Source organism: Phacochoerus africanus, chromosome 12 (genome assembly GCF_016906955.1).
Source record: "Phacochoerus africanus isolate WHEZ1 chromosome 12, ROS_Pafr_v1, whole genome shotgun sequence".
NCBI lineage: Eukaryota > Metazoa > Chordata > Mammalia > Artiodactyla > Suidae > Phacochoerus > Phacochoerus africanus.
The window spans coordinates 51,931,927-51,948,309 of NC_062555.1; the positions used below are offsets into that span (position 1 = coordinate 51,931,927).

The window sequence follows — 16,383 nt, forward strand, 5'->3', positions numbered from 1 at the left end:
CTGGGCCACCTACTACATTTGAATGTTGCTATGGCAACTCATAGGCCCTAGAAGCTGTGCCAAGTATTGTTTCTTTCCTGCAAGGGGGGTGAGCCACTCTTGCCACCTCGGTGATGTGTATACCTAGGAAAGATGGGGGGTGGGGGAACATTTGGTGCACAGTTGGTGCATTGAGGCCCAGGGTGGGCAGGATTCCACGTGGCCTTGTCAGGGGGCTGGTGATCCTAGGAGGAGCCCCATGTGAGTGTCCAGTGTCTCCGGGCTGGTGGGTTGGGTGGGTGCGCCCACACCATGGGGAGGCCAGGTCAGCACACTCTTGCCTCCTGGGCCTCAAAGCAAAGTTTTCTGCAGGCGAGACATGGTGACAGCCGCATGGGCCCTTGGGCTATGCGGCCTGCTTCTGGAAACCTTACAAAGTGAAAAGATTATCAAAGGCTGGCAAGTTTTGTAGGACACACAGCAGGGCTGAGTGGAAGAAATAGCACTGGGCTTGAAGACAGACAGACAGACGGACCTAGGCTGCCCTGCTCTGTTCTCTACCCCAAGGCCTCAGAAGAGTGCTGTGTCTCACCCATCTCCAGCGTCCTTGTCCAAACGGGGAAAATAAGTCCTACTCGGGAGGGTGGTTGTGACAACTATAGATAACGTACACACAAAACACATCGCCATAACCAGCCAGCTCACAGTGGGTACTCGTTAATGTTAAAGACTAGTTAAAGTAGTAACCGAAAGACAGCACCAGCCTGGACTTACTTAGTGTCTCCCAACCTTAGAGCCAACAGGAAGCTTCTTAAAATACTCACCTAAGCCTGGGTTACGGGTTAGAATTTGCCCATAAGAGGGAACCAAGGAATCTGTATATTACATTTTTAAAACTTCCCCAAGCAACTCTGTTGTCACCAGTCTGTGATTCCGGATAGGAAATCCGTTTATTTGCTGGAGGATGAAGCATAGCCACAGTGCCAGAGTTTCCCCTCTTCTTTCCCCGCCCCCCAACCGTTTCCAGGCTGTACCTTGATTCTGCTTCTAAACTCCAGAGGCTTCTGGAGGAGCTCGGCCAAGATGGCATAGTCGTAAACTGGAAAGGCTTCTGCTATAACATTTTCCGTGTTTGGAAGCGGGGATGTGTGTGCGATAAAGGAGCTGAAAGTAATTGAGTCAGAAAGGCCAAGAACATAGTCCGACTCTTTCCTGAAAGGTAGGGAAAAGAATTCCTGCAGAGGAGTTTGCATCGTGGCTCAGTGGTAATGAACCCAACTAGTATCCATGAGGGTGCAGGCTTGATCCCTGGCCTTGCTCAGTGAGCTAAGGATCCGGCATTGGCTTGAGCTGTGGTGTAGGTCACAGACTTGGCTTAAATCTGGTGTTGCTGTGGCTGTGGTGTAGGCTGGCAGTTGCAGCTCTGATTGGACCCCTAGCCTGGAAACTTCCCTCTGCCGCAGGTGTGGCCCTAAAAGGACAAAAAAAAAAAAAAAAGAATTTCTGCAGAAAGCAGAATGCAGTCCCTCCCTGATAGCCTGACCCCTTGGGCTCTCGAATGGGTTATAAACATGACACTTAAGGTGATCTGGACTGTGCTTTTAAGCCTCAAAGAGGAGTTGAGCAGGCCTCCGGCTGAAGTGTTTTTCTGCATCCCACAGGAACGTGGCTGAAGAGCGGTCTCGGCCTTGTGCACCAGGAAGGCAGCCAGCTGACGTGGACCTACATTGCCCCTCAGTTGGGGTACTGGGTGGCAGCCATGTCACCCCCCAACCCAGGTAACAGGATCCCCAACACCTGCAGGGATGGGGATTGATGCCTTTGAGGGTTCAGGCTAAGTGTGCTTTTGAAAGTTCCCAAGGTGGCTTAGCAGTAACGAGCCCAACTAAGTATCCATGTGGACGGGGGTTCAATCCCTGGCCTCACTCAGTGGGTTAAGAATCCGGTGTTGCTGTGAGCTGCGGAATAGGTCACAGACATGGCTCGGATCCTGAGTTGCCGTGGCTGTGATGTAGGCCGGTGGCCGTAGCTCCAATTTGACCCCTAGCCTGAGAACGTCCATGTGTCATGAGTAGGGACCTAAAAACACAAAGCAAAAAAAAAACAAACAAAAAAAGTGTCTTCAGCAGGGAGATCACATCTTCCTCAAAAATGGCTGAAAGTATGGAAAAAATCGAACAATGAGAGGAAGCTGTTTTGTGAGGGTGGGGAGTTCTGGTTGGAAGTCTCCCATCGAGGATAAGAATAATGCATAGAAAATAGTCTCGAATCTCTGTTTTGCTCAGACAGCTGCTGTAGGGAATTCTTAATCCAAAGCCCGCAGAGGCGGTCTGGATCTCCTCCCTAATTCCTGAAACAGCTGTGGCCCGTGTAAGAAAACACGTGAGGAAAGGAACTCACCCTTGGAGGCTTCTTGGGGCCAAAACCTTGACTGGGCATTTGTAAAAGGCTTCACAGCAAGCCTGTTGTTTTGCATCTAAAAGAAGATTCAGGAGTTCCTGCTGTGGTGCACCAGGATTGGTAGCATCTCTGCAGCACCAGGATGCAGGTTCAATCCCCAGCCCGGCACAGTGGGTTAAAGGATCTGGTATAAGTTGCACCTGTGGTTTGGATCCAATCCCTGGCCCAGGAACTCCATATACCCAAGGGCGGAAAAAAAAAAAAAAATCCTCTCCATTTAGGATATGTGAATTAACTTGTATTTTTCAAAATATGACTAAAATCTTTTTGTGTTGGCGGCAGGAAGGGGCTTTGGCCATGCCCATGGCATTTAAAAGTTCTCAGACTGGGAATCAGACCTTGAGCCACAGCAGCGATCCAAGCCACTACAGTGACAATACCGGATTCTTAATCCTCTTTGCCACCAGGCAAACTCCCTAAAAGTTGTTTGTTTTTTAGGGCCGCACCTGCACCATGTGGAAGTTTCTGGGCTAGGGGTCCAATCAGAGCTGCAGCTGCCACCCTGCACCACAACCACAGCAATGCCAGACCTGAGCCACATCTGAGAACTCTGCCGAAGCTCATGGCATTGCCAGATCCTTAACCTACCGAGCGAGGCCACAGGCACTATGTCGAGTTCTTAACCCACTAAACCACAGTGGGAACTCCCTAAGAATCTATCTTAATGTTGGTAGCGGCAGATTGACAGCAATAGTGAAAACCTCCCCAAATTGTAACACTTGGGCACTTACTGGTGTCCGAGTGTTGTGGCAGAGCACCAAAAGATGGGAAGGAATATGGTTATATGTTATGTCAAAGTGGTATTATTGTGATTACTAAACACCATGAACACCCATTTATTGGTTGATTTTTGATATTCTATGAGATAGATTTTTTAAAAAATCTTCAGAAGGAGCTAAATCTCTTAAAAGCTAGCTAAACCCAAGGAGACTTGCTGATTTTTGAACATAGAGTCATTACTTAAGTTCAGAAGATAACACTTTATCTCCCAATTATAAATCATTTCAATGGAGTGGGAGTTAATATTTGCAAAAGCTGGAAAAATTACTGACAACTATATACAGCCTTAATTGTTCAGAGAGGCTTTTTTTTTTTTTTTTTTTTTTAAACATAGGGAAAATCCCACAGACATAGGTAATGCCTTGGCAGGAGTTCTCCAAATAAAATCATTTCCACATAACTGAAGCTCCATCCTTTTAAGTACTTAAAATTTATTATTTTAACTTCTGCCAGTGGAAATCTTTATAAAATTCACAGCCATATTTTCTTCTTAACTAGAGAATGAAATAGAAAACCCCAATTTTTTTTCTTTTTTTTTTTGGCCACCCAAAAAGAAAGAAAAAGATAGATTCTTAATACTGTTGAACATAAGGAGTGAGTAAAGTACCAAGATCTTGGGATTCTTCCCAATGTAAATTCAAAGAAAATATGTTTACCTCTGTTACCTTTGTCTCTAAGTTCTGGAGAGTTCTGCAACTACATTAGGTTGGCCAATTTGAAAACATACTAGAAAGGAAGCTTTTATTTTTAAAAACGGGAGGCAGTTTAGAAACCCTGGATACCCCTGTAATAAGCTGTGGATTATTTTCTTAAGTCATAGTACATTTATTTAACTATTCAGCTGATTCATTTAGACCATGGGCTCTCTACATAGTAATCATTGCCCAGGGAAAGTGAGAATAAAACCTCGTGATTTTTTTTTTTTTTTTTCCTCCCACAGGATCATAAAATCCTAGGTTGTCAGGCCATGTCTCTGAGTAGATGAGTCCCACTCATTGCATGATCCTGAATCCAGTTTGCTTTTATTAAAAGGTCACATGTTGTGGAGTTACCACTGTGGCGCAACGGGATCAGGGGCCTCTCCGCAGCGACGAGATGCAGGTTCTATCCCTAGCCCAGCACAGTGGGTTAAAGGATCTGGCACCGCTGCAGCTGTGGCAAAGATGGCAACTATGGTTTGAATCTGATCCCTGGCCCAGGAACTCCATACGCCTCAGGCACGCCCCCCCAAAAAAAGTCACGTACAGGAATTCCCTGGTGGCTCAGTGGGTTAAGGATCCGGCGTTGCCAGGAGCTGTGGTGTAGGTCGCAGATGCACCTTGGATCCCACGTCGCTGTGGCTGTGGTGGAGGCCAGCGGCTATAGCTCCTATTGGACCCCTAGCCTGGGAACCTCCACATGCCACGGGTGCAGCCCTAAAAAGACAAAAAGACAAAAAAGAAAAAAAAGAAAGAAAGAAAAGTTTACATATTCAGAAGGATGGACATGGTACTGAATTGTGGCTCTCTTCTCGGTTAAGGAGAGACCCTGGACACTGCACATAGAATTTGAGTGTTCAGAGTACTCAGTGGTGGTCCTTTTCATTGAGGGACGTTATGGTGATGCTGCAGGTACATCATCTGAAGGGTGTTAGCATCTGGCCCGCCACCAATAAGAATAAGAAAAACATCACACTCTCAGTAAATTATCCCTCTTTTTATTGCAAGGTTTTCATGAAATGCCCTTTTCTGACCTCCTAGGTCCAGTTGTCACCCAGGACATCACCACGTATCACACGGTGTTCCTTTTGGCCATCTTGGGAGGAATGGCTTTCATTCTTTTGGTTTTGCTGTGTCTCCTTTTATATTATTGCAGGTAAAGTTTTACCACGGGGGCACTGTCTTTTCTTAATTTGGAATTTCTTGCACAAGCATTGATACGAAGTTCTTTTTCTGAGACGAGGTCCTTTTTTCTCATGAAAAAGCATCTACGAACTGAACATCTGTCATGTAAGTTGCAAACAAAGGACAGACGTGTGAGGCACACTGTGCATCATGATTCATAGAAGGGGAGTTGCAGAAAAAGGTTTGATAGTTGTCATGATTCGTTCGGAATGCTCCTAAATGGTAATTAAGAGATGATATGCTCAAGGAGAAAGCAGAATTCTTCTTATTTTGATGCCTCGTCTGTTAGGCTTGCAAGAATGTTTATTGTCGACTCTGGGGCAGCTGCTTTTGAATGAGTCATTGGGATGGACTTGGGGTAAAAGCTGTGGATTGCAACCCTCAGAATCAAAATAAGGCTGAGCAACAGGGTCCTACTGTAATGCATGGGGAACTATATTCAATATCCTGTGATGAACCATGATGGAAAAGAATATGAAAAAGAATGTACGTATTTATAAATATGTTTTTCTTCTTCCATATTGATATAAATAACTGATTCACTTTGCTGTACAGGAGGAATTAACACAGCACTTAAATCAACTATACTGCAATTTAAAAAAAAATGAAAAAAAACAAGGCTGAGGGTGTAGAGTGAGAAGACTTCTGGCTGCCAATAAGTTGTTTTGTCTTGTTTCTTCCTGTGGGAATGGAGAATTAGATTTTGACTTAAAACTCCACTCTTCTGAGAATCTTTAATCTTCAGGTTTGTATCTTTGATCGCAGGCGGAAATGCTTGAAACCCCGGCAGCACCACAGAAAACTGCAACTTCCTGCCACCCTGGAGAGTTCCAAGAGGGATCAGTCCACGTCCATGTCACACATCAACCTGCTCTTTTCTCGCCGGGAGTCAGAATTCCCCGGGCCGCTCTCCGTCACCAGCCAGGGCCGCCCCCCGGATGCCCCGGGCTCGAAGGAGCTGATGAGCGGAGTCCATTTGGAAATGGTGTCTTCCAACGGGGAGGCGGACCTGCACACGCCTATGCTGAAGCTCTCCTACAGCACCTCCCAGGAATTCAGCTCTCGGGAGGAACTCCTGTCCCACAAGGAGGAAGATAAAAGCCAGATCTCCTTTGATAACCTGACCCCGAGTGGAACGCTGGGCAAAGACTACCATAAGTCGGTGGAGATTTTCCCCTTAAAGTCCAGGAAATCTCTGGAAAGGGAAGGCTACGAGTCCCCCGGCAGCACTGACTACAGGAGGAGTTACAATGCCATGCTCTCACAGCCTTTATTCGAAAAGCAGGACAGAGACGGTCAGGCCCCCATTAACCACATTTCCGCAGGAAGTAAGCTCGCCATTCAGGAACACATGTACCCCACGCCTTCATCCCCGGAGAAAGAACAGCTGCTGGAGCGCAGACCCACTGAATGTATGATGTCGCGATCGGTGGACCACCTGGAAAGACCTACCTCTTTCCCGCGGCCGGGCCAGCTGATCTGCTGCAGCTCTGTGGACCAGGTCAATGACAGCGTTTATAGGAAAGTATTACCTGCCTTGGTCATCCCGGCTCATTACATGAAACTCCCAGGGGACCATTCCTACGTGGGCCAGCCTCTGGTGGTTCCCGCCGACCAGCAGCTCGAGATAGAAAGGCTGCAGGCCGAGCTCTCCAGCCCGCACGCAGGGATCTTCCCACACCCCTCCTCTCAGATCCAAGCCCAGCCCTTGTCCTGCCAGGCCATCTCGCAGCAGCACCTGCAGGATGCGGGCACCCGGGAGTGGACCCCGCAGAGCGCGGCCATGTCCGAGTCCCTCTCCATCCCGGCCTCCCTGAATGATGCGGCCTTGGCGCAGATGAACAGCGAGGTCCAGCTCCTGACCGAAAAGGCGCTGCTGGAACTTGGGGGTGGGAAGCCCCTCCCACACCCACGGGCGTGGTTCGTCTCCCTGGACGGCAGGTCCAACGCGCACGTCAGACATTCCTACATTGATCTCCAAAGAGCTGGGAGGAACGGGAGCAACGACGCCAGTTTGGATTCTGGCGTGGATATGAATGAGCCAAAATCCGCCCGGAAGGCGAGAGGAGACCCCTTGTCTCTGCCGCAGAACCACCCTCCGGTCCAGGAGCATCCGCAGAAAGAGCCGAGGGCCGCGGACGGCGCCGCCTACACGCAGCTCGTGTACCTGGAGGACCTGGACCAGAGCAGCGGCGGCGAGGGCGGCCCCGCGGTCGGGACGCCCGAGGACAGTGCCCTGCGGTGCCTGCTGGACGGCTCCAGCCGGAGAAGCGGCGGCCAGCTGCCCAGCCTGCAGGAGGAGACGACGAAGCGAACCTCGGGCGTCCCCCCAGAGCCCCCGGCCAGCCCCGACCCGAAGCGGTCTGCTCAGGAGGACGAGGAAGACGAAGATGATGACGACGACCAGGGCGAAGACAAGAAGAGCCCGTGGCAGAAACGGGAGGAGAGGCCCCTGATGGCGTTCAACATTAAATGAGCGACCGCGGCGCCACCCGACAGGGAGTATCATGCAGTTGCCAAAAATCCTTTCGTAGAAGAGTGTACCTGGTTGTGGAGGAAGGTGCACCACGTCGGTCGGTCGCGGAAAGTGGACTTTTTTCTGCATCACCGTTTGCTGTGTCAGGGTTGGAGAGGAGGTCAAGCTCTCACTCGGAAGAAGGGATGATGTTGGAGAATGCGTCGCCTCCAGGGAGATGGCTGAACCGTGGTGTCTGAATGCCCCTGTCCTTCCCTCGTACTTGATGTGTCCACTCCCGGGACACCGCAAAAACCGCACGTGATGTCACTAGGTTCTGATGGGTAACCTCAGTTCTCCGCCAGGGTCTGGGAACAGATGAAACTCCTTTTTGCATTGCTTGAATCCGTTTTATCACAGTAATGCTCCTGTGAAATGATTATTGAGAAATTCGCTTGGCACTTAGTGTCTGGAGGTATGCATTATCTCAAAGGAAAACTATGCATCGATGCTCTGTGGTCTTACTTTGCTAAGATTTTTGCTTTGCTTAGGTTTCATTTCCAGTTTGCTTTTTTAAACACACACACACATTCGGTTGCAAGGATTTTTATTCCTTCATTTTCATCTGTTCTGCTTCTCAGTGGTTTATTTCAGTATCTCCTTTCAGGACCTCCTGAGTGTCATCTCTTAACATCCAAGCCTTTTAATGAAATCGTACTGAATTTTTTATCAGCTGCCAGTCCTTCGATTCTGGTCCCATTAACGCCAAGTGCCTTTTTTACAGTGACAACAGACAGTCCCTTACTTTGCTTGTTTTGTTTGTTTTTAGTTCTTAACTTCTTGAACTGCCTGGATTTTATAAAGTTATTCAACGTTACCCCTTTTCTTTAAACTGCATGCTGCCAAGTGTCCATTTGTGCTCAGAATTCTCATCTCAAGTCAGCGTACTCTCTCGTTCTTACGTGTGACGTGGATTCTGTTTAGCTAAGATAGACTAGAGGACACCTTAGCAAGTCTTTTCCCTACTCCATCCCTTTGGCCACTAGCCACCATTATGGTTTGATTGGCTGTTTGTATATACGGTTGTGTATTAACTCTGGAATTCTATGGGCTGATCTTGCTCACCAAACATGGAATATGGGCTGAGCAAGTAGACTCAATGAGACTATTAAACAAATCTTATGTACTATCCGAAAGTGCCAGAATGACTCTTCTGTGCATTCTCCTTAAAGAGCTGCTTGGTTATCCAAAAATGAAAACTCAGAATAAACTCTGAAAGAAAAAAAAACAAAAATCTATCTTGTGGTCCTTTTCATTCATTCTGAGCCATTGTTGGTTTCAGAGTTGCTATTAAGAGGTCACTCTTGGAGTTCCCATCGTGGCTCAGCAGAAATGAGTCTGACTAGCATCCATGAGGATGCAGGTTCGATCCCTGGCCTCACTCAGTGGGTTATAGATCCAGTGTTGCTGTGAGCTCTGGTGTAAGTTGAGAACAAGGCTCAGATCTTTCATTGCTATGACTGTGGTGTAGGCCAACGCCTACAGCTCCAGTTCACCCCCTAGCCAGGGAATGCCGAGGATGCAGCCATAAAAAAGGCAAAAAAAAAAAAAGTCTCGCTTCCGGAGTTCCCATTGTGGCTCAGCAGGTTAAGAACTCTGCATGAAGATGGGCGTTCAATCTCTGGCCTTGCTCTGTGAGTTAAGGGCCCAGCATGGCCGTGAGCTGGGGTGTAGGTCACAGATGCAGCTCAGATCCGACATTGCTGTGGCTGTGGTATAGGCCTGCAGCTGCAACTCCAATTTGATCCCTAGCCCAGGAACTTCCATATGCCACAGATGCAGCCCTTTAAAAAAAAGAAAAAAACGTTTACTTTTCCTTTCTTGGAAGAGTGAAATGCCAGTAGTTGGATTATATTCAGAGGCCAATACATAGGCACTTAGGAATTTACATGACCATTATGTCCTAAAACCCACCTCGCTATTTAGTTTCATTCAAGAACACAAGGTAACACATTGTTTCTATACTTCACAAGAAACCGATGTTTTCTTTTATGTCTGGTATTTATTCACCTTGGAAAAGCTTCAGAAAGATGTCCCTAAAATGACCAGAACCATCCCAGATGTGTGAAACTATTCATCAGAATCATTAATGGAGCCATCAGAATATAGCAGATTGGTGGTAATACCTTAAGCTAGTTAGTAGCTTCATTACAAAATCTTTATTCATGATTTCCACACTGGCAGGAAACAAATGATTTTTATGACTTTCATTCTCAAAGGGTGATGTTTCACATTTTGCTTTTGAAATGGTTGAGAGATGCCCTGACAGTGTTGAAGCATCTGAGCAGTTGGGAACCTGTGGTTTAACAAGTGAGGGACTGTTTGGAAGTGAACATTCTCACCAACAGGTGGCAGGTGAACCATGGCAGATGTCACTAAGGCTCCGGGTAAGGGTCATTTGTCAATTATACCAGAAAGAAAAAGTAAGTAGCCTCTCCAGGAATACTCAGGACCAGACGTAGGTGATGGGGAGATGCTAACAGGTCCCCATCCCTTTGCAACCCCACCTGCATTGCAGCCAGTGCCATCACCTCCTTAAAGCATTGTTTTCAGAAGAGGCTCATTTACAGTGCATGTTACCTGGAACATAGGTGACACATTACCTTTCAGTCCTGATTTGGGAGATAGAGAAGAAAGGTTGGAAGGGGTGGCTTTTCTGATCCCTCTTCATTGGGCGGGTCATACCTGGGCCGGCCAGGGTTTGGGGAAGTGTGGAGCAGCCAACAGTGGTCTCAAGACCTAGGTCCCTGGAAAGACAAGGCAGTGGATTTGCCAAAGGAAAATTTGGTTCTGTTTTGCAAATTAAAGTTTCCTCCTCCACACTCATCTAAAAAAGAGGCTCAGAGGCTAATGATTTTGCTCAGGGTGCCACCCATGATCACCAGACTGGAACTGTCTGGAAAGAACACCATAATCGTGTACATTTTAAACATTGTATTTATCTTCTCATCACAGTGTTCAAGCCAATTACAGTGTGAAGAATGAAGCTGTCTCTGGCATCTTGCTTCTGCCACCTAGTGGTAAGTTTGTACCTGCCTCTTCAGGAGACTAATGTAGACCGCTCTCTCCAGCCAGGTCTGGGAAGACAGGTGAGTGTGCACAGAGATGCCTCAGAGGCTGCTTCTGTCCTCCAGGTGAGATGAGCGAGGCGATGGGACTGGTATTTATTGCATCTCTACCTGGAAACCCTATGTCGGAAACAATAATGCATTCACCTCTCAAAATCTTGTGAGGATTATTCTTTGTTTTACACGCAACTCAGTGGAGGCTGGGGGTTAAGTAATTGAGGTCACTCAGCTAGGATCAGTGGTGTGTCACTTACACAGCAAATTCTGGGGAAATGAGTGCATTTAAGTTATAAATGTCCCTGTTAAGGGATGTATTACAAATCATGATAAGATGCACAGGGGTGACTTTCGCTTGATAATTGATTCCTACAGAATGTTTTCATTGTTTTCAGTCATAGCCAACCTGTTGTTGCAGTTGACAAAAGGGTGTAGTTGTGACATGAATATTTGTTGATTTTTTATACATTAATGATTAATGACTGTAACTGAAACAATGAAGATACATGTCAGAACTTTACTCACTGGGAATTCTCATCGTGGCTCAGTGGTTAGGGCACCCAACTAGCATCCATGAGGACGAGGGTTCGATCCCTGGCCTCGCTCAGTAGGTTAAAGATCCGGCGTTGTTATGAGCTGTGGTGTAGTTTGCAGATGCGGCTCGAATCTGGCATTGCTATAGCTGTGGTGTAGGCCAGCGGCTAAGCTCCGACTGGACCCCTAGCCTGGAAACCTCTATATGCCACAGGTGTGGCCCTAAAAAGACCAAAAAAAAAAAGAACTTCACTCATTGATCAGTCGTGGGGTGACTTCTTTGCTGAATCAGATAATAATTTTTGAGCCCTGGAAGAATAATTCTTTGTGTGGTTTTTTTTGTTTGTTTTTTTGTTTTTTGGTCCTACTGTTAATGTCATGGCTCCTGACATGATACAGTTTTGAGTTTAATCTGCATTATTAACATCTTCTCCATCGCTTTCTTAAATTTAGACAATCAACAAATCAAGCCTTGGCATTCCCATTTTGGCTCAGCAGTAACGAACCCAACTAGTATCCATAATGACTCGGGTTCGATCCCTGGCTTTGCTCAGTAGGTTAAGGATACAGTGTTGCTATAAGCTGCAGCGTAGGCCACAGACTGGGGCTCGGATCTGGTGTTGTTGTGGTATGGGCTGGCAGCTACAGCTCTGATTCACCCCCTAGGCTAGAAACTTCCATATCTGCGCATGTGGCCCTAAAAACAAAACAAACAAAAAAAAATCAAGCCTTGATTTGTAGCAATTGCCAATTTCCCTGGTGTAAATACACCCATGGGTCCAATTTCAAGCAACTAGAGTGACATCACTGCACTTAAGAGAGATGCTTTCAGTAACATCAGTTATGTTTCCACCAAAAAGATACAACAAAGGAAAATAACCTCAGAAATCTTCCAGTTGTATTGTGTCCCCCCCCCCCCCCCCCCCCCCCCCCGTCGACGCCGCCACCCTGCCCAAGATCAGCCCTCCCTATGTATTCAGGATCATTCACAGACAGACACAGAGCAATGAAAAATCTGAGCTGCCCAACACATGTATTCCCAGCCGAGACCGAACCAGGCAATGCTCTGCCTTCTTGTTTCAGCTCTCAGACTGTAAACAAATGTCTGTATTTTTTTTTTAAATGATTTTTATCTTTTCCATTATAGCTGGTTTACAGTGTTCGGTCAATTTTCTACTGTACAGCAAGGTGACCCAGTCACACATACATTTATACATTCTTTTTTCTCACTCTCTCATGCTCTATCATAAGTGACTAGACACAGTTTCCAGTGCTGTACAGCAGGATCTCATTGCTAATCCATTCTAAAGGCAATAGTCTGCATCTATTAACTCCAAGTTTCCAATCCATCCTGCTCCCTCCCCCTCCCCCTTGGCAACCACAAATCTGTTCTCCCAAGTCCATGATTTTCTTTTCTGTGGAAAGGTTCATTTGTGCCCTTGTGTATATTAGATTCCAGATATAAGTGATGTCATATGGTATTTGTCTTTCTCTTCCTGACTTACTTAAAAATATGGAACACTTCATGAATTTGCTTGTCATCCTCGCGCCGGGGCCACGCTAATCTTCTCTGTATCGTTCCAGTTTTAGTATATGTGCTGCTGAAGTGAGCACAAGTGTCTGTATTTTAGTCTGTTTATTGCCACATTTGTTCCATTTTTGTGCATTTTGTTGGTGTAGTGCTGAAGTGAAGATCCGGGTTTTAGTTCACGCCTGAGTTAGAGCCCTCCAGCTGGCCACCAGCCAGAAGGTGGGAGCATGGGAACGAAGGTCTTCCTAGCTCCAAATCCGGGTCTCTTGCTTTGGGAAGAGGCTTCACATGGAAACCCCGAATCAGAACAGAAAACGCAAGCCATCGTTGCTTTCCCAGCTTTAGTGGAACTTGGGGCACAAGATGGGCAGTGTTCACTGGGAAGAGAACCATGTAGCTGTTTGTCGCTCAGGTCCAGCAGCAGGACCTGGGAGGAATTTACGGGAGAAGCAAAGCCCTAAACCATGCCAGGGGATAATGCAACATCATTTAAATGACAGAGGTGCCATGCTTCTGGAACTTGATTTATCATAAACCAGCACAGACAAATGCTAAAACACAGAGAGGCAAAGCGCCCAAGAAAAAGACCAGAACTAAAAAGGAAATAGACCATAAAACCTAAAAATAAGCAGCCGCAAGTACACTAAACTCTATATATGATTCCTCCTGTTCATCCCCTAAAGTTTTACTTTTGCAGACCTCTTTATTTTGGAGGGCAAGAGGATAAAAATGAGTACAGTTACAGATAGACATGTGTGGTGATTTTTCAACTGAGTTCCACAGTTTTTTTTTTTCCTTTATTTTCTTTTTGCCTTTACAGATTTTTTTGCTTTTTGTTGTTGTTGTGTAGGGCCACACCCATGGCATATAGAAGTTCCCAGGCTAGGGGTCAAATCAGAGCTGCAGCTGCAGCTGCTGGCCTACGCCACAGCCTCGTCAGCAACCTACACCTCAGCTCACAGCAACGCCAGATCCTTAACCCCCTGAGCAAAGCCAGGGATCGAACCTGTGTCCTCATGGATACTAATCAGGTTCATGCCTGCTGGGCCATGATAGGAACTCCCTCTGCAAACTGTATTTTCAAAGGTGTGGCTATAAATACGCACCAATACCCTTGATAAATATTTTTTATCACCCTTTACAGCGACTGTGACTTGCTTAATGCTGGTACCTGGTATCTGAAAGGAGGCTAATAACTCCTGTAGACAGTTTGACCTTAGCAGGATGGACAGGAGTTAGAGCATCTGAGATTATGGAACATGAAAGAGCCTTGATCATCTCACCCCGGAGGAAGCTGGAGCCAGAAATGTTGAGATGACCTCTCCACGCAGGCACTGAGTGACCGCATGGTGTGTCTCGGTCTGCCCATAGACTGAGTGGCTTATAAACAACAAACATTTCTCTCTCACAGTTCTGGAGGCCAGAAGTCCAAGCTCAGGGTGCCAGCATGGTCAGGTGAGGGCCCTTCTCTGATTCACAGCTGGCACCTTCTTGTCATGTCCTCCCAGCCTGGAAGAGGGTAGGGAGCTCTGGAGGGCCTCCTTTACAAGGGCACTAATCCCATTCATGGGGTCTCCACCCTCATGGCCTGATCAACCCAAAGGTCGCCCCTCCTAATACCATCATCACCTTGGCTTTGGGCTTCCACCATATGCATTTGGGGCCACATTCATTCTGGCCACAGCACAAGACACCTGGCCCTTCATGTGTCCAGGCTTCTCCATCCCTTGCTCTTTCTGGCCAGCTCTGCACCCTCTGCCACCTGTTCACACTCCATGCATAACAGATACTCAGTAACCAGGGCATAAGGCAGTGCAAACCATACTGATTATTAAAATTCTAGGGCTGTGGGAAGAACCCTGGATTTGGACTCAGAACACCTGGGCTTCAGACCTGGCTCCAGAATGCAGACAGGTGACTGATTTCAACGAGACAAGGGATGGCGGGGCCTGTGCTGCTTACCTCACGGCAGGGGTGGGGTGGGGGTGGGGGTAGAGCTCCAAGAAGACAATGAATATAAATTCCTTGTAAAATGTAAGGTACAGTACAAATGACATTGTTGCTCCTTTTCTACCCCATGCTCTCAAAACACAGCATGTAAGGATATGCTTACTGTTGCAATACCATTGGGGTAGGGGCTCAATAACGATAATTTACCTGCTCCTGGGCGCAAAGATAAATGTCTTATTAGCAAGTCACAGCAGCGGCCTCTTCATTCCTTAATGCAGTTGCTCATGTGCCTGAACATGGGATTGTTCAAACCCAGAAGCCCAGTAGCATCACCTGGGAGCTGGAAAAACACAAGTGCTTGGGCCCCATCACAGACCAATCAGAATCAGAATCTCTGCAAGGATGCCCAGGCACTGATATTAAAACAACAACAACAAACTCCCAGCTGATGCTGATGTGTGGTCAGGCTTATAAGCCACTGCCTTAGAAATTCTGAAGCTGGAGTTCCCGTTGTGGCTCCATGGTAACAAACCTGACTGGTATCCATGAGGTGGCGTGTTCGATCGCTGGCTCCTCTCAGTGGGTTAAGGATTTGGCGTCGCCATGAGCTGTGGCATAGGTGGCAGACTTGGCTCCGTTCCCACGTTGCTGTGGTGGTGGCTTAGGCTGGCAGCTGCAGCTTCAATGTGACCCCTAGTCTGGGAACTTCCATATGCCATGGCTGCGGCCCTTAAAAAAAAAAATCTGAAACTGCTTCCCAGTTTGATGGTGGCGTCTGTCAGGTATCTCAGAGAATGATGGACTCCCCTTTTGTTTCTAGGGAAGTCAGCTGCCCTAGATTTGCAGATGGGAAGAGCAGCCACATTCAGTAACAATAAGCCAAGCTGAGAGGCACGTGCCTAAGAGACGTGACCAGGGCTTTTGTCGGCTTGGGTCACCCTGCCTGTCAGAAATCAGGATGTTGACAAAACCCCCGGGCGCTGTCTTCTGTTCTGTTCATATGCTGCCCATCTCCCTGGTTCTCATACCCAGGCCATTTCCCAGCACTGCCTGCAAAGGATTCCCATGGCTGTAGCTGCGGCCAGATCTGCTGTTGAAATTCAGACTCGGTTTCCAACTGCTGACTGTGCCTCTCCAGCCACATGACCCTCAGGCACCTAAACCAGCTTGTCCCAAGATGAAATCATCATACATCATCCCAAGAACCTCCCTGTCCCCCTCCCCCCAAAAAGCCCCGTTCTCCTACTTCCCTCCCAGGTCTGCCACCCCAGCGAAGAGCCTCACCATACAGTTTCCCCAGCCAGAAACCTCAGGGTCACCCCCTCAGCCTCTGTCAACCTCTGCCCAGGGTCAGGCACCTCGTCCTCTCAGTTTCACCTGCTCTCCGGAAAAAGCGTGACCATTTCATGCTTCTGGCTGGCCAGGGCTTTAGAAGCAAAATTTACTGGCATCCCAGGTTTAGGGATAAGTGAATGTTACCTATTCCTTGGGAGACGGAGTAAATTACCCCAGAGAGATTTACAAGCTTCTGTCCCCTGGAGCTGTTCCTTTGCCGTGCTTTCACCTTGTAACAGAGAGGGACCCTTTCTTCTCTGCCCAGAGAGGATTGTTTTAAAAGCTCCAAAATTCATCATTTGGGGGTTTCTCTCCAAGAGTACAGACCCCCCCTTTATACGTACAATGTGA

General features: G+C 47.4%; 1 protein-coding gene and 1 non-coding gene across 2 annotated transcripts in view; one reads left to right on the forward strand and one right to left on the reverse strand.

Annotated features, from left to right (window-relative positions):
* FAM171A1 (family with sequence similarity 171 member A1) overlaps positions 1-8,845 on the forward strand; it is a 151,345-nt gene extending 142,500 nt beyond the window's left edge. Inside the window, exons 6-8 of the mRNA XM_047754726.1 lie at positions 1,641-1,757; positions 4,959-5,073; positions 5,868-8,845. Of these exons, the coding sequence (XP_047610682.1) occupies positions 1,641-1,757; positions 4,959-5,073; positions 5,868-7,578 (1,943 nt within the window). The 3' untranslated portion in view covers positions 7,579-8,845. The remainder of the gene's footprint in view (positions 1-1,640; positions 1,758-4,958; positions 5,074-5,867) is intronic.
* Positions 8,846-12,723: 3,878 nt separating this feature from the next.
* LOC125113098 (U6 spliceosomal RNA) lies at positions 12,724-12,830 on the reverse strand. The gene has a single exon (XR_007131329.1). It is a non-coding gene; the product is annotated as a U6 spliceosomal RNA (small nuclear RNA).
* Positions 12,831-16,383: the final 3,553 nt, after the last annotated feature.